The following is a 24,179-nucleotide window of genomic DNA, read 5'->3' on the forward strand; positions in this document are numbered from 1 at the left end:
TTTGATTTTTGGAGCTTTTAGAATTAGCACAATAATAGTTGTAATAACAATAATAACTAACAGTTGTAAAGAAGGATTAAAAGAACAGGAGCTTGTGATGAATCATATAGCTTTAATGACAGAAACTATAATAGACAGAGCTACAAGAGCAGCAATCAAATTTGTATCTGAAGCCATCCCAGCCATCCCATACAAGGCAAGAGAAGCACCAGAGCGTATACAACTCAGATTAAGTAGTCAGAAATTCCCAACAATGAAACTAACTTTTGTGACTTTGGTCTAATCTTGTTTAGGACATTCTTTAACTTTGCATCCACACTTTTCAACTGCAATGTAGAAGCTTGTTTTCTTGCTGCCGTCCTTGCACAACATCTCCACCTCCTTCTTACTGGTGGACAGTTCTTGACAGCAGGTACATGAATGTAGCAAACTGTTGCTCTCGGCAGAGTACCTGCAAACACAGGATCGGGTTCAGCCAACAAGCATCAACTTCAGGCTGTTTCAGCCTGGATGAGTAGCAGGGTTGGATAGTTACATTGATGATGATGCTCCGCAGGATCCCGAGCACGACGTCAGCTCCACTTGCACAACTGACTTGCAATTGTCTTTTTCCAGATGGGTGGTGTTCCTGATTATCTCACAGTCAGCTTTGGGAATGCCTGTTAACGGCCACAACAGTGCGTGTTTATCACAACTGACACGAATGGAGAGTTATGGAAAGAAAGGTCCTTGGTAACTTTTGAGTTTGAATGATGTCTGAAATTGGAAAAAATCCCCAAAACCAGCTGGTTTTAGTATTTCACACTTACAAGTTTTGCAGCAGCCATTCTTGGTGGTTTGTTCAGTTCCCTATAATTCAAAAAACATGGATTAAACCAAAAAGTTAAGCCATCAAATCTGATTGTAAGAAACCTAGTTTGTAAAATACTGAAGTAATAAAAACAGTATGGGCACTCCATTCAGGACAAGTTGACACTTACGGGAACGCAGTTGTCTGGAACATATTCAGGGCACATTGTCTCCTTCGTTGATGTCATCAACACATTGTTGAATTTCTTACACTCATAAATGGTGCACTTGTCATTTGGTGGCGACCAAGTGTCTGAAATCTGTTAGAAATGCAGAAGAGATCGGTTGGAGAACATAACTGAAAAGTGGCAGAACGTTAAGACCATATGAGGTGGCCTGCTAACATCTGCTTACGTTGATATTGATTGTGTTGTTCTGATACACAAAAACGCAGCTCGTCTGTACACACTTTCCACAACATTTTCCAGGTTGGGGTTTATACGTGTAACCCTGGAAAAAGAACAGCCAATTAGATTCTGCAACGTTCCTCCTCCCTCTAGAACGGAGCGTGGCCGTTCATGTCGGTGAATCCGTGACATTTCCATGACTTAAAAAAACAATCATTTGTTGAATGAAAAGCTTAAAGTCAAAATGCAATGTAAAAGTACCATTGGACAGCTTTTATTACACGGCACTGGGGAACATTCGATCGTATTCGTCTTTGTGCTGGGGTTCTGCGAATCAGTGCACCGACATTGCTCACACGGGTTTTTGGGGAACTCCACGCCAGGCTGCAGGAGGACAACAGTGCAATTAAGGACAATCTGACAGACAGTCATATATTGAACAAATTCAATTCTATCTGAACAGTTATCCCGACCTTATACTCGTTGTTATTGAAGACGCAGACACCTTTGGGTTCTGTGTGACAGAAAACAATCCTCTTTAGTAGTTTAGTAAGAACAATTTGTTTTGGATTGTCTTAAAAAACGAGTTTGCCAGAATTTACCGCAGTGATAAGATGGACAGCAGCTGTCATTTGAGCTTTTCCTCTTCAACGTGAAGCCCAAGCTGCACTCCGGTGGCAGCTGGCATTGGGACTTATCACATACTGGAGGGAATGGAGGAATGAGAAACGATGGTTAGGCACAACAACCGTTTCGTGAAAAGGCATTTCGGACCGACGCTCAGACCCTCACCACATATTTGTTTGTTGCAGCAGTCGAGTGTTTGGTTCACCAACACTTCACCTTCCTCATTACAAACAACCGGCGTGGGAATGGGACATATGATGGGCTCACACTCAACACCCATAGTGTCTTTATCACAAACACATTTCTTGCAGCCGCTCTGCCAAGTGTCACCAACCTGTTCAAGAGATCATGATGTAGAGATACAGCAGCACTGAAACTGGACATATTCAGTAATTGAGACGTCACCTCTTTAGGTTTCCCATCAGGACCAGTACAACCTTTAATATTAAAAAAAACAAGCAAACATCATGTTAATGGCAGAATATGTGACAAAATACCGGGCTCTCTAACACCAAAACAAAGATTTTCTTACAGATGGAGACGCAGAGATCTGAGTTTGAAGTGAACAAGGTCGTATTCTCTGGACAGTAACATCCCTCTCCAACCTTATCGCAGTCGTCTCCTTGGCATTCTGCAAACTTCTTGTTGTACCTGAATGAAACAATTATGGCAACAACATAAAAGTTAGTTTTATTTGTCTAAAGCAAAGTAATTCTATCCCTTCACACATTGCCGGGTCAACACACACTTATGAATTGACTTATTTTATAGGTGCATTGATTTGATTGATAACAGCAATGAGCGGTTACCCTCCATTGCAGGTCTGCTCCACAGACGGCCCACAAGCCTTGTAGACCTTGTTTTGGGGACATTTATATTCTAGAACACAGCAAAGAAGAGTGAGCAAAAATGAAGGTGGGTGTGACTGAAGCGCCTAAAAAAAAAAAGAGTCAAAATCTCGTACCGCACAATCCGTTGGTAGCGTTCCTCCACGGGAGGCAAACGGACGCTTCGGCACACTTGACGGCATAGGCCTCCAAACTGCTGCAACCAATGGAGGCATTTGTGCGGCAGACATCAAACTTACAAGCCTCATAGTACGGTTTGTGGGAAATGACATCGTGGCATTTTTTGAACACGCTGGATGTACGAGAGAAAGCAGGGTTGTTAGTCCAGCGTGCCATGTGTCATGTGGAACATGTGGCCTGTTGCATCGGTCTTTAGAGAGACTTACTCGCTCAGCAAAATATCACAAATAACAGGTTTGCACGGTTTTGGGGTGGATGTTGGACCTGGAGATGGAGTTGGAGGAGGGGGCTTCTCACAGTATGGCTTATTCTTGTCCTCTACTTTCCATTTGTTTGCCATCTCAGAACACGAGGGATGAATCTGGCCATTTGGTAATCGACAGTCGTTCTGCTTGTTGTTGTCACAGAAACCTTTGGAAAGGAAAGGTTTATAAAAAAAAAGGGCCAGGTTTGCAAAAGCATTGGTATTTACATTTAATATATTGCTTTTTAAAGGCTGTAATAGTGATAAAGGAATGCAGCTTACCGCACTGTCCCTCTGTGTTATTGTGGAAAAGAGTAAATGGCAACTCCACGCTGAACATAAGCCCCTTAAATGTCACAGTGGCGTTGATTGCTGGGATTTTCAAATGCAACTCAATTCCTGTACTTGTTATGCTGAAGTCATCATTAGAGTATGTCGGGAACACTTGTTTGTTATTGACAATAACCTAAAGAGACACAACACTGAGCGTAAATTTTCACCATTCCTTTATATTATAATCAGAATTCAAGGCAAACTTTCAACCGTGATCCAACAACTACCATATTTTTAAATGATGGGCTTCTCTCGGCTGCAAGAACAATTTTGAAGTTTTTGTAATTGATGATCAAAGCCTTTGGGCAGGTCACGGTTCCAGAAGCATCACAGTTCTCATTGTCGATGAGAATTGAAAAATTGTATCGAGAAACAATCTCTTTGACCAGGACGTATGTACAGTTTTTCTGGAAGCTGTAATACTTCCCATCAAATGTCAGATAATGAGGATCTCCCCAGCCACTGCAAACACCTGCAAACATGACAGCAAGGTCTCACTCACAGCTGCTGTCCTGAAATCTGAAATTAAAAATCAAGGCTTCAATATTGAACTTACATCTGCATTCATAATGGAAACAACACCCATTTTCTTCGTAAACCTTAACTGGTGGTTCATCATTTTCACACACTGGGACCGTAACCGGTTTACACATTGACTCTGTAGTTACTTTTCCATCTTCACAAATGTTTTTGGTGCAGTTATCGGAATACCATGTTTCACCATGCTGGAAAGAACAAAATCATATGTTCACTTAAAAAGTGATAAAAAAATAGTGACATATATATATATATTTTTTCCCATTAATGGTACAGTGTGTACGTTATGGTGACATCTTGGCAAGAATCTAAAATGCGGGGATATCTTTTTTTACCTCACACAATTTTCAAGTATACAGACAATCTTTACTGACTCAACTTGTTGTAAAGATAAATTCCAATACCTTTCGAGGTGGGGTGAGAAATGTACAATCTCGACCTTTGGGGGTGGTGTGTGCACTGGTTGTTGCTGCAGTACTTCCTGTTGTAGTGATGATGACAGTAGTAGAAGGAGGTGGGGTTGTAGATTCACATGGTCTTGCAAGCTTCTCAACATTGCAGGTCAAGTTGCAATATGCAGTGAAACACCAGCCTGCTCCATCAGTCTTGTTGTACATAAAAGACCCTGAATTAAAAAAAATAAAGATATATAGAAAAATGAGTAATATAAAATTCTTGGTTAAGTCGGAATGCAACATTTGCTCATTAAATGATGAAAGGAAACCCTAATAAACTCCTAATAATCAGTGATGAACAGCTTACCTGGGGAGAATGTTTGGTCCTGGTATTTGCAGAAACAAGTTGTACTTCCAGGAGTAGAAGATCTTGAAAATGGAGTAGTTACTTCAGGAGTGGTCGTGCCTTTTGATGTGGTGGTGGGGTTTTTGGTTGTGGTGGGAACTGTAGTTACAGCCCCTGAGGTAGTTGTGGGTTTCTCGGTAATTCTGGTTGTTTTTATGGTCTTTTCTGTAACTGTGGTTGGTGTGGGTTTTTCTGTAGGTGTGGTTGGCGTGGGCCGTTCTGTAGATTTACTTGTTGTGCGTCCTTCTGTAGTTGGAGTTGTGGGTTTGTGGGTTTTTGTTATTTCTGTAACTGTAGTTGGTGTGGGTTTTTCCGTAGGTGTGGTTGGCGTGGGCCGTTCTGTAGATTTACTTGTTGTGGGTCCTTCTGTAGTTGGAGTTGTGGGTTTTTCAGAGACTGTGGTTTTTGTTATTTCTGTAACTGTAGTTGGTGTGGGTCCTTGTGTAGATTTACTTGTTGTGGAGCCTTCTGTAGCTGTAGTTGATATGGGTCCTTCTGTAGTTGGAGTTGTGGGTTTTTCAGAGACTGTGGTTTTTGTTATTTCTGTAACTGTAGTTGGTGTGGGTTTTTCCGTAGGTGTGGTTGGCGTGGGCCCTTCTGTAGATTTACTTGTTGTGGGTCTTTCTGTAGTTGGAGTTGTGGGTTTTTCAGAGACTGTGGTTTTTGTTATTTCTGTAACTGTAGTTGGTGTGGGTTTTTCCGTAGGTGTGGTTGGCGTGGGCCCTTCTGTAAATTTACTTGTTGTGGGTCCTTCTGTAGTTGGAGTTGTGGGTTTTTCAGAGACTGTGGTTTTTGTTATTTCTGTAACTGTAGTTGGTGTGGGTTTTTCCGTAGGTGTGGTTGGCGTGGGCCCTTCTGTAGATTTACTTGTTGTGGGTCCTTCTGTAGTTGGAGTTGTGGGTTTTTCAGAAACTGTGGTTTGTGTTATTTCTGTAACTGTAGTTGGTGTGGGTTTTTCCGTAGGTGTGGTTGGCGTGGGCCCTTCTGTAGATTTACTTGTTGTGGGTCCTTCTGTAGTTGGAGTTGTGGGTTTTTCAGAGACTGTGGTTTTTGTTATTTCTGTAACTGTAGTTGGTGTGGGTTTTTCTGTAGGTGTGGTTGGCGTCGGCCTTTCTGTAGATTTACTTGTTGTGGGTCCTTCTGTAGTTGGAGTTGTGGGTTTTTCAGAGACTGTGGTTTTTGTTATTTCTGTAACTGTAGTTGGTGTGGGTCCTTGTGTAGATTTACTTGTTGTGGAGCCTTCTGTAGCTGTAGTTGATATGGGTCCTTCTGTAGTTGGAGTTGTGGGTTTTTCAGAGACTGTGGTTTTTGTTATTTCTGTAACTGTAGTTGGTGTGGATTTTTCTGTAGGTGTGGTTGGCGTGGGCCCTTCTGTAGATTTACTTGTTGTGGGTCCTTCTGTAGTTGGAGTTGTGGGTTTTTCAGAGATTGTGGTTTTTGTTATTTCTGTAACTGTAGTTGGTGTGGGTTTTTCCGTAGGTGTGGTTGGCGTGGGCCGTTCTGTAGATTTACTTGTTGTGGGTCCTACTGTAGTTGGAGTTGTGGGTCTTTCAGAGACTGTGGTTTTTGTTATTTCTGTAACTGTAGTTGGTGTGGTTGGCGTGGGCCCTTCTGTAGATTTACTTGTTGTGGGTCCTTCTGTAGTTGGAGTTGTGGGTTTTTCAGAGACTGTGGTTTTTGTTATTTCTGTAACTGTAGTTGGTGTGGATTTTTCTGTAGGTGTGGTTGGCGTGGGCCGTTCTGTAGATTTACTTGTTGTGGGTCCTACTGTAGTTGGAGTTGTGGGTCTTTCAGAGACTTTGGTTTTTGTTATTTCTGTAACTGTAGTTGGTGTGGTTGGCGTGGGCCCTTCTGTAGATTTACTTGTTGTGGGTCCTTCTGTAGTTGGAGTTGTGGGTTTTTCAGAGACTGTGGTTTTTGTTATTTCTGTAACTGTAGTTGGTGTGGGTTTTTCCGTAGGTGTGGTTGGCGTGGGCCCTTCTGTAGATTTACTTGTTGTGGGTCCTTCTGTAGTTGGAGTTGTGGGTTTTTCAGAGACTGTGGTTTGTGTTATTTCTGTAACTGTAGTTGGTGTGGGTTTTTCCGTAGGTGTGGTTGGCGTGGGCCCTTCTGTAGATTTACTTGTTGTGGGTCTTTCTGTAGTTGGAGTTGTGGGTTTTTCAGAGACTGTTATTTCTGTAACTGTAGTTGGTGTGGGTTTTTCCGTAGGTGTGGTTGGCGTGGGCCCTTCTGTAAATTTACTTGTTGTGGGTCCTTCTGTAGTTGGAGTTGTGGGTTTTTCAGAGACTGTGGTTTTTGTTATTTCTGTAACTGTAGTTGGTGTGGATTTTTCTGTAGGTGTGGTTGGCGTGGGCCGTTCTGTAGATTTACTTGTTGTGGGTCCTACTGTAGTTGGAGTTGTGGGTCTTTCAGAGACTTTGGTTTTTGTTATTTCTGTAACTGTAGTTGGTGTGGGTTGGCGTGGGCCCTTCTGTAGATTTACTTGTTGTGGGTCCTTCTGTAGTTGGAGTTGTGGGTTTTTCAGAGACTGTGGTTTTTGTTATTTCTGTAACTGTAGTTGGTGTGGGTTTTTCCGTAGGTGTGGTTGGCGTGGGCCCTTCTGTAGATTTACTTGTTGTGGGTCCTTCTGTAGTTGGAGTTGTGGGTTTTTCAGAGATTGTGGTTTTTGTTATTTCTGTAACTGTAGTTGGTGTGGGTTTTTCCGTAGGTGTGGTTGGCGTGGGCCGTTCTGTAGATTTACTTGTTGTGGGTCCTACTGTAGTTGGAGTTGTGGGTCTTTCAGAGACTGTGGTTTTTGTTATTTCTGTAACTGTAGTTGGTGTGGTTGGCGTGGGCCCTTCTGTAGATTTACTTGTTGTGGGTCCTTCTGTAGTTGGAGTTGTGGGTTTTTCAGAGACTGTGGTTTTTGTTATTTCTGTAACTGTAGTTGGTGTGGATTTTTCTGTAGGTGTGGTTGGCGTGGGCCGTTCTGTAGATTTACTTGTTGTGGGTCCTACTGTAGTTGGAGTTGTGGGTCTTTCAGAGACTTTGGTTTTTGTTATTTCTGTAACTGTAGTTGGTGTGGTTGGCGTGGGCCCTTCTGTAGATTTACTTGTTGTGGGTCCTTCTGTAGTTGGAGTTGTGGGTTTTTCAGAGACTGTGGTTTTTGTTATTTCTGTAACTGTAGTTGGTGTGGGTTTTTCCGTAGGTGTGGTTGGCGTGGGCCCTTCTGTAAATTTACTTGTTGTGGGTCCTTCTGTAGTTGGAGTTGTGGGTTTTTCAGAGACTGTGGTTTTTGTTATTTCTGTAACTGTAGTTGGTGTGGGTTTTTCCGTAGGTGTGGTTGGCGTCGGCCTTTCTGTAGATTTACTTGTTGTGGGTCCTTCTGTAGTTGGAGTTGTGGGTTTTTTCAGAGACTGTGGTTTTTGTTATTTCTGTAACTGTAGTTGGTGTGGGTCCTTGTGTAGATTTACTTGTTGTGGAGCCTTCTGTAGCTGTAGTTGATATGGGTCCTTCTGTAGTTGGAGTTGTGGGTTTTTCAGAGACTGTGGTTTTTGTTATTTCTGTAACTGTAGTTGGTGTGGATTTTTCTGTAGGTGTGGTTGGCGTGGGCCGTTCTGTAGATTTACTTGTTGTGGGTCCTACTGTAGTTGGAGTTGTGGGTCTTTCAGAGACTTTGGTTTTTGTTATTTCTGTAACTGTAGTTGGTGTGGTTGGCGTGGGCCCTTCTGTAGATTTACTTGTTGTGGGTCCTTCTGTAGTTGGAGTTGTGGGTTTTTCAGAGACTGTGGTTTTTGTTATTTCTGTAACTGTAGTTGGTGTGGGTTTTTCCGTAGGTGTGGTTGGCGTGGGCCGTTCTGTAGATTTACTTGTTGTAGGTCCTTTTGTAGTTGGAGTTGTGGGTTTTTCAGAGATTGTGGTTTTTGTTATTTCTGTAACTGTAGTTGGTGTGGGTTTTTCCGTAGGTGTGGTTGGCGTGGGCCGTTCTGTAGATTTACTTGTTGTGGGTCCTTCTGTAGTTGGAGTTGTGGGTTTTTCAGAGACTGTGGTTTTTGTTATTTCTGTAACTGTAGTTGGTGTGGGTTTTTCCGTAGGTGTGGTTGGCGTGGGCCCTTCTGTAGATTTACTTGTTGTGGGTCCTTCTGTAGTTGGAGTTGTGGGTTTTTCAGAGACTGTGGTTTTTGTTATTTCTGTAACTGTAGTTGGTGTGGGTTTTTCCGTAGGTGTGGTTGGCGTGGGCCGTTCTGTAGATTTACTTGTTGTGGGTCCTACTGTAGTTGGAGTTGTGGGTCTTTCAGAGACTGTGGTTTTTGTTATTTCTGTAACTGTAGTTGGTGTGGGTCCTTGTGTAGATTTACTTGTTGTGGAGCCTTCTGTAGCTGTAGTTGATATGGGTCCTTCTGTAGTTGGAGTTGTGGGTTTTTCAGAGACTGTGGTTTTTGTTATTTCTGTAACTGTAGTTGGTGTGGGTTTTTCCGTAGGTGTGGTTGGCGTGGGCCGTTCTGTAGATTTACTTGTTGTGGGTCCTTCTGTAGTTGCTGTAAGTTTAGTCGATGATGTTTTTTCTGTTGTGTCAGCAATCACCCCACCAGATGGTTTTGTTGTTGTATACTTCGCACCTGTTCTAAGTTCAAGCGCGGTTGTAGTCTGTTTAGTTATTGTCGTAATTGTGGTAGTTAAGGTCTCTTTTGAAGTCGTTGTTTCCTCTGTTAATGCTGTAGTTGGGGTTGTGGGTTTTTCAGAGACTGTGGTTTTTGTTATTTCTGTAACTGTAGTTGGTGTGGGTTTTTCCGTAGGTGTGGTTGGCGTGGGCCCTTCTGTAGATTTACTTGTTGTGGGTCCTTCTGTAGTTGGAGTTGTGGGTTTTTCAGAGACTGTGGTTTTTGTTATTTCTGTAACTGTAGTTGGTGTGGGTCCTTGTGTAGATTTACTTGTTGTGGAGCCTTCTGTAGCTGTAGTTGATATGGGTCCTTCTGTAGTTGGAGTTGTGGGTTTTTCAGAGACTGTGGTTTTTGTTATTTCTGTAACTGTAGTTGGTGTGGGTTTTTCCGTAGGTGTGGTTGGCGTGGGCCGTTCTGTAGATTTACTTGTTGTGGGTCCTTCTGTAGTTGGAGTTGTGGGTTTTTCAGAGATTGTGGTTTTTGTTATTTCTGTAACTGTAGTTGGTGTGGGTCCTTGTGTAGATTTACTTGTTGTGGAGCCTTCTGTAGCTGTAGTTGATATGGGTCCTTCTGTAGTTGGAGTTGTGGGTTTTTCAGAGACTGTGGTTTGTGTTATTTCTGTAACTGTGGTTGGTGTGGGTTTTTCCGTAGGTGTGGTTGGCGTGGGCCGTTCTGTAGATTTACTTGTTGTGGGTCCTTCTGTAGTTGGAGTTGTGGGTTTTTCAGAGACTGTGGTTTTTGTTATTTCTGTAACTGTAGTTGGTGTGGGTTTTTCCGTAGGTGTGGTTGGCGTGGGCCCTTCTGTAGATTTACTTGTTGTGGGTCCTTCTGTAGATTTACTTGTTGTGGGCCCTTCTGTAGATTTACTTGCTGTGGAGCCTTCTGTAGATTTACTTGTTGTGGAGCCTTCTGTCGCTGTAGTTTTGGGCCTTTCTGTGATTGTAGTTGGTGTTGTTGCCTCTGTGACTGTGGTTGAGGTGAGTGTTTCCGTGGTTGTTCTAGGCTCACAAATGCAACATTTGACTCGTATCTCATAGTCAAGGCAGATGGGAGGCCGACTTTGATCTTTGTTGTAACATTTAAGTCCAACTTTAGGATCACATGTTACTTTCTGCCCCAAATAATCCAAAGGTTGATCTGGGACTGATTCTGCTCTGCATTCAATTTCCAGTGGCTGTCTACAGAGATCTAGACCGGGAATGTTTTCAATCAGCTCAAAATCTCCACCATCATTTAGATCTGGGTAGTCATTATTCGTCCAGGCTGACCACTCACAAACAACGTTGCAGGGATAACGTGTCGGTGTGGTTTTTGTTATTTCTGTAACTGTAGTTGGTGTGGGTTTTTCTGTAGGTGTGGTTGGCGTGGGCCCTTCTGTAGATTTACTTGTTGTGGGTCCTTCTGTAGTTGGAGTTGTGGGTTTTTCAGAGACTGTGGTTTTTGTTATTTCTGTAACTGTAGTTGGTGTGGGTCCTTGTGTAGATTTACTTGTTGTGGAGCCTTCTGTAGCTGTGGTTGATATGGGTCCTTCTGTAGTTGGAGTTGTGGGTTTTTCAGAGACTGTGGTTTGTGTTATTTCTGTAACTGTGGTTGGTGTGGGTTTTTCCGTAGGTGTGGTTGGCGTGGGCCGTTCTGTAGATTTACTTGTTGTGGGTCCTTCTGTAGTTGGAGTTGTGGGTTTTTCAGAGACTGTGGTTTTTGTTATTTCTGTAACTGTAGTTGGTGTGGGTTTTTCCGTAGGTGTGGTTGGCGTGGGACCTTCTGTAGATTTACTTGTTGTGGGTCCTTCTGTAGATTTACTTGTTGTGGGCCCTTCTGTAGATTTACTTGCTGTGGAGCCTTCTGTAGATTTACTTGTTGTGGGTCCTTCTGTAGTTGGAGTTGTGGGTTTTTCAGAGACTGTGGTTTTTGTTATTTCTGTAACTGTAGTTGGTGTGGGTTTTTCCGTAGGTGTGGTTGGCGTGGGCCCTTCTGTAGATTTACTTGTTGTGGGTCTTTCTGTAGTTGGAGTTGTGGGTTTTTCAGAGACTGTGGTTTTTGTTATTTCTGTAACTGTAGTTGGTGTGGGCCCTTCTGTAGATTTACTTGTTGTGGGTCCTTCTGTAGTTGGAGTTGTGGACCTTTCTGTGATTCTAGTTGGTGTTGTTGGCTCTGTGACTGTGGTTGAGGTGATTGTTTCTGTGGTTGTTCTAGGCTCACAAATGCAACATTTGACTCGTATCTCATAGTCAAGGCAGATGCGAGGCCGACTTTGATCTTTGTTGTAACATTTAAGTCCAACTTTAGGATCACATGTTACGTTCTGCCCCAAATAATCCAAAGGTTGATCTGGGAATGATTTTGCTCTGCATTCAATTTCCAGTGGCTGTCTACAGAGATCTAGACCGGGAATGTTTTCAATCAGCTCAAAATCTCCACCATCATTTACATCTGGGTAGTCATTATTCATCCAGGCTGACCACTCACAAACAACGTTGCAGGGATACCGTGTCGGTGTGGTTTTTGTTATTTCTGTAACTGTAGTTGGTGTGGGTTTTTCCGTAGGTGTGGTTGGCGTGGGCCCTTCTGTAGATTTACTTGTTGTGGGTCTTTCTGTAGTTGGAGTTGTGGGTTTTTCAGAGACTGTGGTTTTTGTTATTTCTGTAACTGTAGTTGGTGTGGGCCCTTCTGTAGATTTACTTGTTGTGGGTCCTTCTGTAGTTGGAGTTGTGGGTTTTTCAGAGACTGTGGTTTTTGATATTTCTGTAACTGTAGTTGGTGTGGGTTTTTCCGTAGGTGTGGTTGGCGTGGGCCCTTCTGTAGATTTACTTGTTGTGGGTCTTTCTGTAGTTGGAGTTGTGGGTTTTTCAGAGACTGTGGTTTTTGTTATTTCTGTAACTGTAGTTGGTGTGGGTTTTTCCGTAGGTGTGGTTGGCGTGGGCCCTTCTGTAGATTTACTTGTTGTGGGTCCTTCTGTAGATTTACTTGTTGTGGGCCCTTCTGTAGATTTACTTGCTGTGGAGCCTTGTGTAGATTTACTTGTTGTGGGTCCTTCTGTAGTTGGAGTTGTGGGTTTTTCAGAGACTGTGGTTTTTGTTATTTCTGTAACTGTAGTTGGTGTGGGTTTTTTCCGTAGGTGTGGTTGGCGTGGGCCCTTCTGTAGATTTACTTGTTGTGGGTCTTTCTGTAGTTGGAGTTGTGGGTTTTTCAGAGACTGTGGTTTTTGTTATTTCTGTAACTGTAGTTGGTGTGGGTCCTTGTGTAGATTTACTTGTTGTGGAGCCTTTTGTAGCTGTAGTTGTGGACCTTTCTGTGATTCTAGTTGGTGTTGTTGGCTCTGTGACTGTGGTTGAGGTGATTGTTTCTGTGGTTGTTCTAGGCTCACAAATGCAACATTTGACTCGTATCTCATAGTCAAGGCAGATGCGAGGCCGACTTTGATCTTTGTTGTAACATTTAAGTCCAACTTTAGGATCACATGTTACGTTCTGCCCCAAATAATCCAAAGGTTGATCTGGGAATGATTTTGCTCTGCATTCAATTTCCAGTGGCTGTCTACAGAGATCTAGACCGGGAATGTTTTCAATCAGCTCAAAATCTCCACCATCATTTACATCTGGGTAGTCATTATTCATCCAGGCTGACCACTCACAAACAACGTTGCAGGGATACCGTGTCGGTGTGGTTTTTGTTATTTCTGTAACTGTAGTTGGTGTGGGTTTTTCCGTAGGTGTGGTTGGCGTGGGCCCTTCTGTAGATTTACTTGTTGTGGGTCTTTCTGTAGTTGGAGTTGTGGGTTTTTCAGAGACTGTGGTTTTTGTTATTTCTGTAACTGTAGTTGGTGTGGGCCCTTCTGTAGATTTACTTGTTGTGGGTCCTTCTGTAGTTGGAGTTGTGGACCTTTCTGTGATTCTAGTTGGTGTTGTTGGCTCTGTGACTGTGGTTGAGGTGATTGTTTCTGTGGTTGTTCTAGGCTCACAAATGCAACATTTGACTCGTATCTCATAGTCAAGGCAGATGCGAGGCCGACTTTGATCTTTGTTGTAACATTTAAGTCCAACTTTAGGATCACATGTTACGTTCTGCCCCAAATAATCCAAAGGTTGATCTGGGAATGATTTTGCTCTGCATTCAATTTCCAGTGGCTGTCTACAGAGATCTAGACCGGGAATGTTTTCAATCAGCTCAAAATCTCCACCATCATTTACATCTGGGTAGTCATTATTCATCCAGGCTGACCACTCACAAACAACGTTGCAGGGATACCGTGTCGGTGTGGTTTTTGTTATTTCTGTAACTGTAGTTGGTGTGGGTTTTTCCGTAGGTGTGGTTGGCGTGGGCCCTTCTGTAGATTTACTTGTTGTGGGTCTTTCTGTAGTTGGAGTTGTGGGTTTTTCAGAGACTGTGGTTTTTGTTATTTCTGTAACTGTAGTTGGTGTGGGCCCTTCTGTAGATTTACTTGTTGTGGGTCCTTCTGTAGTTGGAGTTGTGGATTTTTCAGAGACTGTGGTTTTTGATATTTCTGTAACTGTAGGTGGTGTGGGTCCTTGTGTAGATTTACTTGTTGTGGAGCCTTCTGTAGCTGTAGTTGTGGAACTTTCTGTGATTGTAGTTGGTGTTGTTGCTGGTGTTGTTTTCTCTGTAATTGTCGGAAAAAATAATTAAACTCCCGTTAAACATCTGTCTGTGTTATGATTTATAGGCCAGTGGTGTTGTTGTCAATCTTACCGGTTGTAAAAGTAAAGGGTGTTTGGGTAGTTGTGGAGCAATCTTGAATCCGTCGTACAATTTCCCCATTTTCCTCACACACAGCAGTTATGCATGTTCCATCTCCATCGTGTGTGTCATAGATGATATCTCCATACTTATATATGGTTCCATTATAGTAGCAAGTGCAGGCTGCAAAAGATTTCACATGAATATCGCCTGACTTTGCAGAACATCACTATTTTTCCAGTCCACTGGATATGATGCGATGACAAGAAGAAAAGAAATATCACCTTCGACGGTGTATTTACACTCAATCTTTGTTGAAGAACAAGTACTAAAATGGAAAGAAAAGAGCAATAAATAAACATTTGTTCAGGTTAAAAACACTTCCTACACATATCAACTACTAAAATAAATTCCCTTCAAGCATCAATTACAATTTAAAGATACTCAGTTTTGTTTATATAGTAGAATGGCATGATTTCTATAGTGTTTAATCTGGACTTTCAGGACTTTATTATATATGTCAACACTTCTGTGACAGCTAAGAGAAAAGACACTTGACAGTGATGACAGTAAAAGCTCAGAATGACCTTGTTTACATGAACAGCATTGCTCTGATATCCTGGTTCTCTCTATTGCCACATTAGCAAGTATTTAGTGAGAATAAGATCTTATTCTCAGCAGGCCTTATTCTTGTTTAAGGTACAGAAAATCGATGCAGCTTTAACAGCTTTGTTGTACGTGGACATGCACGACTAGTTGAATTACCATTAATTGTGATAAACAATGAGGAAAACAAAGAATGCTTAAGATTGGAAATTGTTGTTGGAAAACAAATACTGTGAATTAAATCTCACTCTTCATTTGGAATATGCTCGTTAGTAGATCAGCCAAACTTGACCTCACACCTGGTTGGCATGTTGTTTCAACCAGAATATGCTGTTCCTGGAAACAATGTTTGCTTCATCAGTAAAATTCGGTGTGTCCTACCAGGTGTAACAGTTTTCCGCTGTAGGTACATTGGCGCCGTCTTTATAATACTTTCCATTTGTGTCATAGCAACCACATTGGTCCCCTGACACACACTTCATGGTAGCTTCCTCCAAAAATGGCCGTTCCGCTGGACATCTTGGATAGCAACCTTGAAACGAAAATGGGAAAGGGCAGAGATTTGGATATGAGGCATAAACCCCATAAAAATCCTGGATATAATTGTGCACATTTTTTTAAAATTTTCCCAGATGATCATATAATTTATAGTCTTGATTCTCACCCTAAAGTTCTCCTAAAGCAGTAAAACATTAAGTGTTATTGGCACATAGACATCTGTTTAAGCATTAAAGGTCAAATAAGTCCATGTGGGCTTTTTTTCACCTTCTAAAGCAGGAATTTTGTTGTAGCACTCTCCTGAAGGATTCCTGCAGGTTTTCATGCATGGTTTTCCACAGGGCTCATAATGCCAATCGCACTCTCCATCAGAGTTATAATAATCACAGAAGAGGGCTAAAAAAAGAAGAGGAGACATGATGCCAGAATGGGTTGAGTTTTCATTTAACTCACATATGTGTCATAAAACTGAAAGATAATAAGCACGAGGGGGGTTAGAAACACTCACGGCAGATGTTTGGGGTCCTCCATCTTATGCAGGCTCCAGCCTCGTTACAGGCCTCTGCATAAGCTGCTACGGTCGAGCAGAAACACTCACAGTCTCCACCGGCATTGCAGGCACATGCATCCCTCACACAGGCATCGTAAAAGCTTCTCAGCTCCACCTTTTCAAACATGTTTCATTGTCTTATTTTTTTAGTTTTCTGATCACAATGACCTACCATGGTTAAGGTTAGTTTCCCTACCTTTGAGTGGCAACTGGCAAAGACTTTACTCTTGAGGATGCTGCATTGTTTTAATGCCCATGCATGTCTGTGCGAGTAAAGGCCGCAGGAATCTTTTGGTGGTTTTGCATCGGGGCAGGTGGGTGACAGTTTCCAGCTGTTTACAAAATCAGTGGCTTCCACCACAGTTTCCTCATTGCTGGTGGTGAAATCATTCTTGATGTTCCCGTCAAAATTCCCACAAAGACCGCAGAGTTTTCCCTGGGAAAGTATGAAATCCATTTTGTAAATACTGAAGTCATTCATAATATTCTTCCATGTATCTGCCAAACCTTGAATTTGGAGCTGAGTTTGATCATGACTGTTGTCTTCTTATTCCACATGAGGACAAGACCATTGCTAGCCTCAATAACGAGATAAAGACCCACAGTATGGACTTTATATGGTATTTCTTCTCCTATGCCTGTTATGACTCTAATATTTTCATCTACAAGCTCAATTTCTTTGCCCTGAAACAAAGAAAATCAGATCATTTGTAATCTAGAACTATTAAATCATGTCAGTTTTAAATGTCGGCATGTGTAAGTGCCAGACGTACCCCCAAGTAGAGCTTTATGGCTGTGGAACAAACGGTCTCGGTTGTTCCACATGTAATGGCCTCGGTGACAATCTTAAAGGTGCCGTTCACATCGTCCCCACAGTGATCCTGAACAAACACATAGCTGCAGCCTCCATTGAAGAAGAATTTCTTCTCATCAAAAGTGATGTAATGTCCTTCTCCATAAAGGGTGCAGGTGCCGCCGCAGTCATCCTCGGTGCATATCCAGTTGCTGTTCTTGCAGGTGCTGCGGGTTGAATGGATTGATTTAGGACATGTTGCATCACGTTGCATGCTTAATATCAAAATGATACGAGTCTGTGCAACTTGTTCCTTATGAGAACTCTCATTGACTTGAAGCATCCCTCGGCCTGTTACCATAACTACCACAACTACAACGCAAACAAATGGAATTGAAGCAGCATCACCTAATCAAGGGAAAATGCTCACCAGGTGTTACACTTCACAGTAATGTTCTGTCCAGAGCTGAAAATGTCTCCATTGTATGTGCAGGGACACTGGTCCTCCTCAACGCAGCCTCCTCTGCCATCTGACAGCAGACCAGGGGGGCACACGCAGCCTGAGACACAGGGGGTGACCTGGACACCATCACAACAGAAACATGTCATCCTTAAGCAACAGTATCCGAGTATCCAGTAACTCATTGCCAGCAGTCAGCCATCATACACAGTCAATGTCCCGCATCTGGCAGCTCTTTTGACACTGTGCTCCTGGGGTTCCCGGGTCGACCTTTGAGCAGTCCAAGAAAACCATGGGATCGGTGCACGCTGGTGAAAAGAACAGCATGTTACCAGGGTGACGCTCAAATCATCCAAATTGTGCCTCAGATTGGTTATACGCACAGTTATTTGTGAGAGGTCCATTGCATGTGAGCTTCCCACTGTGACAGAGGCTGAAATTCACAAAATGGTGAGAGCGTCAATGCCAACAAAATATGCGTAGTGCAGACATCATGTAAAAGCTGTGTAGTGTCTGAAGAATGTGTATTGATCCCTAGCAGATCCTGACTTTTGACCTCTGAGGATCTTAGCTTTAGAGACCTTATCTTCTTCAGCCATCCTGGCACCATATCAACATGATCCATCTGTGTCCTGTCACCTATGTTTTTCCTGTGCTCGTGATTTGGTGTTGTGAAGGAGTGCAGGGGTCACAAGAAAGGAATGTGTTTCCTTGACCATATATAAGGTTCTACCGAACAAAGCACTTCGGAGACCTTCACCATCGGGACCACGAAACCTCCCTCGGACAAGCTGCAGCGTCCGATTGATACCTGACTTTTCTCTCCAATAAACATCTCTTAAAACCAAGTCGGTGTCTACGAAGATTGCTTTTTCATCAGCACATCTCATCTATCACCAGAAGAAATTTACCACAGCTGCTAAAAAGATGCTGCAGTGAATGGAAGTGAATTACAGTAAGAAGCCTCAGAAGACGGATGCATTAGCTCTCTGTTAGCATTTGAATGGTGGGTGGCAGCCAAAAAGTAGAGATCAACAGCTAATGTAGACTTCACTAAGACATGTTATTGTTTTCAAGTCCACTGAAAGGACGCCAATGCAAACAAGCTGTCACACCCTTCATTTTGGGTCCTGCCACGCCTTCACTCTCACTCTCAGGAACAAATAAAGACAACACACTGCAAATGGAAAGAACCTGTGAAGAACTCTACAGTATCAGCTTGAGCAAATACCCACAAAAGTAAATCTAATAGCCATCCCAGAATGATAATGCTTATTAAAAGGCATCAATAGATGAGAGAAATAAGAAAAGTTGGTGGTGATCAAAGCTACACAGCATTTGTGCAGCTAACAAAAGTTAAAACTTGAAATGAAGGCTTCCCTGTTAATGTTGTAAATAATATCACAAATAAGTTACCCTGACATTGATCCTCTTGAGCCTTCAGCCTTCCAGATGGCCATCACATTCCCCAATGAATAATAATAATAATAATGATAATAATAATAATAATAATAATAATAATAATAATAATAATAATAATAAAAAGAACAAAGGAATCCTCACCAGGTTTTTCCATGGATTTGGGCGAATCGCCTTGGGAGAACGACAACGTCTCCGGTGTAACAAGGACACTCCGAGGCTGGCACACACTCTCCCTTCTCACTGAGGTAGGTCCCTTGAGCGCATCCACAGCCGTCGACGGGTGTGAAGGCGACTGCACATGTTGGGTCTGTCTGACTGAGGGACTGGCATGTGCGTGCACAGTTGGTCATTTTGTAACTATAGACAAAATTGGACGGGCAGTTGTTTGTGTATTTCTCTTTTGAAAAGGAAAAAAAAAGGAGACAAGTTAGAATTTGAACATACATGTAGAGATACAAGACACAAGAGAGGTTTGATCTGATGGTCTGGGCTTCTTACTGCATGCAAGCTCTCTCCATCCTGGCAGCAGGATCCCTTCAGCAGCACACGCATGGACATAGGAGGATAAGGCCGCACACATGCATTCTTCACTGTTTTTGCAGGCACAGGTATCATAAATACAGGCCTGTGGAGGGGTGGGGGGTGGGGGGGGCAGTCGCAATGTCAGTGACCAGTTCAAACACAATGCATTGTTAAAAGTTTAACTGGAGTTTCCCTGGGACTGCGGGACTGCTTCACAACAACGGCTGAGCAATGGAAATGAACAAACCTGCTACCTTAAATGGCTTTTTTTTAACAAGTATTTAAGATGGCAACAGTGATAGTGACACTGCTGAGTCAGAGGCCTGTGGGGTAATGTAATCCCAAGGTCATGACCCTTGAATATCTGAAGAGAGGATCAGTAGGTCTGCAGGTGGGCCGTGTATTTGTAAAATGGCTGCATAAGAGCAGATAAAACAAGGGGACTGCTTACTTTTTTATAGTCTTCTGGGTTTACATCACGGTGACACTTGGCAAAATGCCCCTTTGGGTCTGACAGCAAGGAGCACCAGTGTGTGGCGTATTCCGCTGCAGAAACAGGCAGACAAGACAAACTTCTGAGTTAGGGTGTGAAAAGAGAAGGATGATATTTGGCTTTGAGCCTGTGACTGACCCTTGTTCATGCTCATGGTGCAGGGATCCTCTGTGATAGTCACATCTACACAGCTTGAATCCATCTTCCACGTGCTGGCGAAGATGGACGCGGTCCCCTCGATCAGCCCGCTCGTGGCTCTGAAGTCGTCGGATTCCACATCGTTGAAATCTCCGCAAAGCCCTGGACGAAGAAGGAGATTCGCAGTGGCTGCAATATTCACCACATTATCCATTGGAACACAAACAATTACAAAAGGAAATCCTACCTCTGAGAGTCCCTTTATTGGAGTCGCAGGCTTTAATGTACAGCTGCATTACAGGTGTGATCTGAACCTCCAGATCTATCCCATAGTTAGTGTGGACCACGATGAAGAATGTGGACGGCGTGAAAACCATGGCGTCATCTGCAGGAAGAGAGGAAACACTTTAAACCTAAACAAGATGCCTCCAGTCTCCAGATTTCAGTCCTCTCATGACTTCATAGGGAAGTGACCCACCAAGGATTAGAGGCAGCGCAGAGCTCTGCTTGTTGAATAAAACCTCTCCGTTGGACTTGATCACAATTACCTAAAAAGGAGCATGATCTGGTGATTACATGAGGAGTTGCAGTTTATTCAAGCCCCACCACAAAGTAGACCCTTTACCCTGTCTTTAGACAGCAGCAGAGCGACGGCAGTCAGGCACGTTGGGACTTCAGCCTGTTCACATTTGACCAGGGTTCCCAGGACGCTGACCTGCGTGTCGAGTTTCTAAAACCACGGAGATAAAGATGAGATCAGTTGTTATTTCTTCATAAGGTTTATAACCTGATGTTAGAGCTCCTCACTTTGGACAGGACATATGTGCAGGCTCCGTGGAACGTGTAGGTCTTGTCATCGAAGGTGGAGATGTGGGAGCCTCCGAGTATGGAGCAGATTCCCGGACACTTCAGCTCCAGGCAGCTCCACTTCCCCTTGGCACAGGTGCTGTCAAAACAGTCCAGTCACTTCACCGCATCAAAGCATCTTAAATGCACAGCCAAGCTCGGCACTGACAACAAAGGCTATACCAGTTTTTACACGTCCTTGAGAACGATTCTCCCTGACTGTACAGCCTTCCGTTGTGTGAGCACGGACATTCGCTCCTGGGAACACAGCCGCTGCGCCCGACGTCATCGAACACCGTCCCTGCAGGGAGGTGGTCGTACTTCAACTCAAGACTTGAATGACGCAGGGTGGAGGAGATGAAAGCGGCAGAATTTACCAGCTGGACAGAAGCAGCCGTCCACACAGTGGGTAGTGCACGTCTGGCTGCTCTGGGGGTGGCTGCAGGTCTCCGGACACGAGGTGCCGCACTCGCTGTACTGCATGTTGAAGGGGCACTTTTTTGCTGTTCCGCACCAAACACAACCCAGCGGTCAGAAGCAGTGGTTACGAAATAAACACAGTGAAAAGATGCGGCTGCTTTGTTTACCACAGAACTCGGGGGTCCTCCAGGCCCCCGGATTCCCGCCCGCATGAGCGCACTGATGGGAGTACTCCGATATGGTGGAACACACGGGCAGGAAGTCTGTGGTGTTGGTGCTGCTGCACATGTCTTTAGTACAGATGTCCACGAAGGCATCGAGGTCAACCAGTTTCTGACAGTCGAGGATGGCGGCTCCCAACAGTATGTTCTTACAGAGGCTTTCCTGCAGATCACCATTTAAGATAAGGTTCAAGGTGGCAGCAGTGGCACGTGAAAACTAGGTGAACAAGGGGGAAGGGGTTACGCACCTGATTTTCACAATTTTCAGTGGTTGGGAAGCTGATTTCTGTGCATTTTTGATCATCATCACTGACTTTCCGGGTCTCTCCATAAAACTCAGGACTTATAAGCATTCCTGTCATGGAGGGCAGAAGAGAGGATTATTTTAGATTTTAATGTCGTGCACCGTTGATTTGGCTTCTCTTTGTACTCACCAGAGTGGCGGAACTCGTCATTAATCCCGTTGAAATCACCACACAGGCCGCAAGTTTGATTTCTGAATTTTGAATCCAGCTCGACCTTTAAAATCAATTGAAAGTTTTTAAAAAAAAGAAATTGCATTAAGACCTTGCTGTAAACAGAATCCAGAAATTTGAAAATTATCCTCAAGGTTTATCCCCCAATCATGCTTTTGTTTTCTATGATCAGGACTGAAATCAGCAGGTTAAGAAGATGATTTTAAAATGTTTCCACATATCTCCAACAATCACTAAAATCAAACAGAGGAATCAAAAGCAGCACTTCTGTTCTATACTCAAAGCATAATGACGACATTATAGGAACTATGATGTGATGAGACTACATACCCAGAGGGAGTCCTTTTCGTCCCATATGACCACCAAGCCCAGCTTTGCTTTGACGTGCACATGCGAGAGGATTTTTTCAATAGAAACACCATCCTGGCTGAATGGCAGCGTCACCCTAGAGGAAGTAAAGAAGCAGTCAGACGTTTGCCTTCTTTTTAGCCACTTTATCAGGTAACATCCCTGGTCAAAACTCAGACTCACCGCTTGTTATCAACGCTGATGGCGTTTTGGGATAACTCCACGCTCAACCCCTCCAGTTTCACAGAGGCCTTGACAACAGGGAGCCCGGGTGTCTCCTGCCGCTGGATGGCAATGTTAAAATCCTCATAGCTTCCCTTACAATGACGAACAAATGTGAAGGTGCAATTGGAGGGAAGGTGCAAAAACCCCCCGTCAAAGGTTTTCAAATGATAATTTCCCCAAGTACTGCAGAACTGGTGGTCAGAGTGAGGCAACACTGGTGTGTGTTGGTCATAGGAAATGGTAGCCTGTACTTCAGTCTTTGATACAAATCTATAGTGATGATATCCAGTGTAGTCCTCTGTGGTCCCCACAGAGAGTCCGATGTAAAGGATGAGCCACGGTAAGGCCCACTCAACAAGCATCCTGGCTGTTGCCATGACGAGTATGCTGATGCTGTCTGAAGAACACTGGTCTCATATATATGTGCTGGCATGGATCATAATTACTGTTTACAGTTCAGGAGGGGTTTGAATTTTTTGGGTGTCAGCCACATGAGTTTTTATTTCTATCGTATTCACACCCAGTTGCTTAGAACAACACCGTTTATCTCACTTACGTGTTGTGTGTCATTTCGTATCGGCCAATCAATCTTCAGCAAACATTACCACGTATAGTTGAATCAAACTGCTAAGCCTGCAACAGTGAAACCAATAGGGAACCCTGTTGCCCAGGTCCTGTTTACAGAATACGCATATTTAAACAAGCATTATGCACGCTCCTCAGCTGGTGATTTTAAGCTGTGGGTTGTCTCCATCTTTTAATGGCCGGTTCAAATGAGATGAAGTGCAATCTTGAGTAAGTCCATGAATCAATAGGTTATGTACTGATGGATATTTGTGAAGGAATTAGTCGCCTTTTGAAATGTTTGGAGACAGTCTACCATGTCCCAGTTCCCTGATGTGAGAGAGCAATTTTTAATTCTTAATCTTGTATGTTTCCGCCACGCTTCCATGTGCACATTCAGTGGAAAACACCGAAACCACCGTTGACACGCGATGAGCAACTTGGGACATGTTTACACAGAGGATGGCAACAGCAGGGTGTGAATTTGGGACTAGACAACGTGGTCAAATATCAGGTCTTTTTCCTGGTAATAGATCATCTGAGCACATATTTACAGGGTAGGTAAGCGTCTAAATATTTCCTCGTTTCCGTGTCTCTGACTGTGAAGTTGTGGAGACTTCTTTTAACCATCTGCTCCCAGAGAGTCAGACCCCCGATAGCCTCAGACAGCTCTTTGGATCTCACTTGGTGTTTAGTCCAGCAGTGAAAAGCTCATCAAATTTAGGCCACAAACACACTGCAAGCCCAGGTGGCCCATATGTGACCTGAATGGGATGTAGTTATTCATGACTCTGGGCTGAAACCCCTGTAGATGCTTCACAACAACATGGAGGACAGCAACCGCAGCAGCTGTCAGTGGAGGCACTGACAGTGTGTGTGTGTGTGTGTGTGTGTGTGTGTGTGTGTGTGTGTGTGTGTGTGTGTGTGTGTGTGGCATAGATATCCTGAGTAAAGATGTTCTAATCGTGAGCAACTGATGTGAAACAGATGTGTGTGGTTCACCTCTTTAGATGTGTGTTGGTGTGTGTGTGTGTGTGTGTGTGTGTGTGGGCGGGCGGGGGTCCTAAATTAGTCATTACCAGAAATGTAGTTTCTTTTTTTCTTTAACTTTTGGTTTCTTATATTACTTGAATCTGTCAGCCTCAATATTAAATATCCAAACCTTAAACACACACACACACACACACACACACGCGCATGGGTTTTTATGGGGCATCAAGGGAGTGGCAGATAATGCCACTAAACAGATAGAGGAAGGAATTTAAGGTGTGTGTGTGTGTGTGCGCGCGCGCTCAGTCTCATGTAAAGGTCCGTTATGCATGAGCTTCATTCTCTGATATGTTTGACATATGAAGACACCTTGAACAGTCCTGCAAATATATCCAGCCGTGCATCACTCGCTCTCCCTGAGTCAATATTTCAGGACAGAGATGCTGTGCACCTGTGGAAGTTGTCTCTAACCGTGTTGACCCATGGAGGAGCTCTCGTTTTTTATT

At 43.5% G+C, this 24,179-nt stretch overlaps 1 protein-coding gene across 1 annotated transcript; it reads right to left on the reverse strand.

Annotated features, from left to right (window-relative positions):
• Nucleotides 1-92: 92 nt before the first annotated feature.
• On the reverse strand, nt 93-22,582 carry LOC101078162 (mucin-5AC-like). Its single transcript, XM_029842081.1, has 47 exons — nt 22,078-22,582; nt 21,877-21,991; nt 21,505-21,589; nt 21,319-21,425; nt 21,017-21,233; nt 20,807-20,932; nt 20,613-20,730; nt 20,391-20,529; nt 20,209-20,313; nt 20,062-20,131; nt 19,831-19,968; nt 19,584-19,745; nt 19,404-19,498; nt 18,929-19,055; nt 18,572-18,827; nt 17,392-17,441; nt 17,216-17,316; nt 16,979-17,127; nt 16,529-16,775; nt 16,263-16,439; nt 15,952-16,191; nt 15,714-15,870; nt 15,473-15,601; nt 15,089-15,239; nt 14,386-14,429; nt 14,090-14,284; nt 13,947-14,022; nt 13,652-13,682; nt 4,728-5,019; nt 4,370-4,590; nt 3,985-4,153; nt 3,656-3,900; nt 3,378-3,561; nt 3,058-3,262; nt 2,788-2,963; nt 2,633-2,702; nt 2,356-2,474; nt 2,229-2,260; nt 1,989-2,157; nt 1,799-1,900; nt 1,670-1,710; nt 1,458-1,580; nt 1,204-1,299; nt 981-1,109; nt 810-849; nt 536-659; nt 93-451 (listed from the first exon to the last, which is right to left on the reverse strand). The coding sequence occupies exons 1-47, from the start codon at nt 22,494-22,496 to the stop codon at nt 280-282; spliced, it is 6,735 nt and encodes a 2,244-aa protein (XP_029697941.1). The 5' UTR covers nt 22,497-22,582; the 3' UTR covers nt 93-279.
• Between the last annotated feature and the right edge of the window lie 1,597 nt (nt 22,583-24,179).

The sequence above is a fragment of the Takifugu rubripes genome, chromosome 9, assembly GCF_901000725.2.
Source record: "Takifugu rubripes chromosome 9, fTakRub1.2, whole genome shotgun sequence".
Lineage (NCBI taxonomy): Eukaryota > Metazoa > Chordata > Actinopteri > Tetraodontiformes > Tetraodontidae > Takifugu > Takifugu rubripes.

Coding starts and splice junctions, on each gene's coding strand:
- LOC101078162 (XM_029842081.1), bottom strand. CDS start 22,496: ATGGCAACAGCCAGGATGCTTGTTGAGTGGGCCTTACCGTGGCTCATC. Junction 20,933..21,016: donor GAGGACCCCCGAGTTCTGTG/GTAAACAAAGCA, acceptor GGTGCGGAACAG/CAAAAAAGTGCCCCTTCAAC. Junction 20,731..20,806: donor CGGCTGCTTCTGTCCAGCTG/GTAAATTCTGCC, acceptor ACCTCCCTGCAG/GGACGGTGTTCGATGACGTC.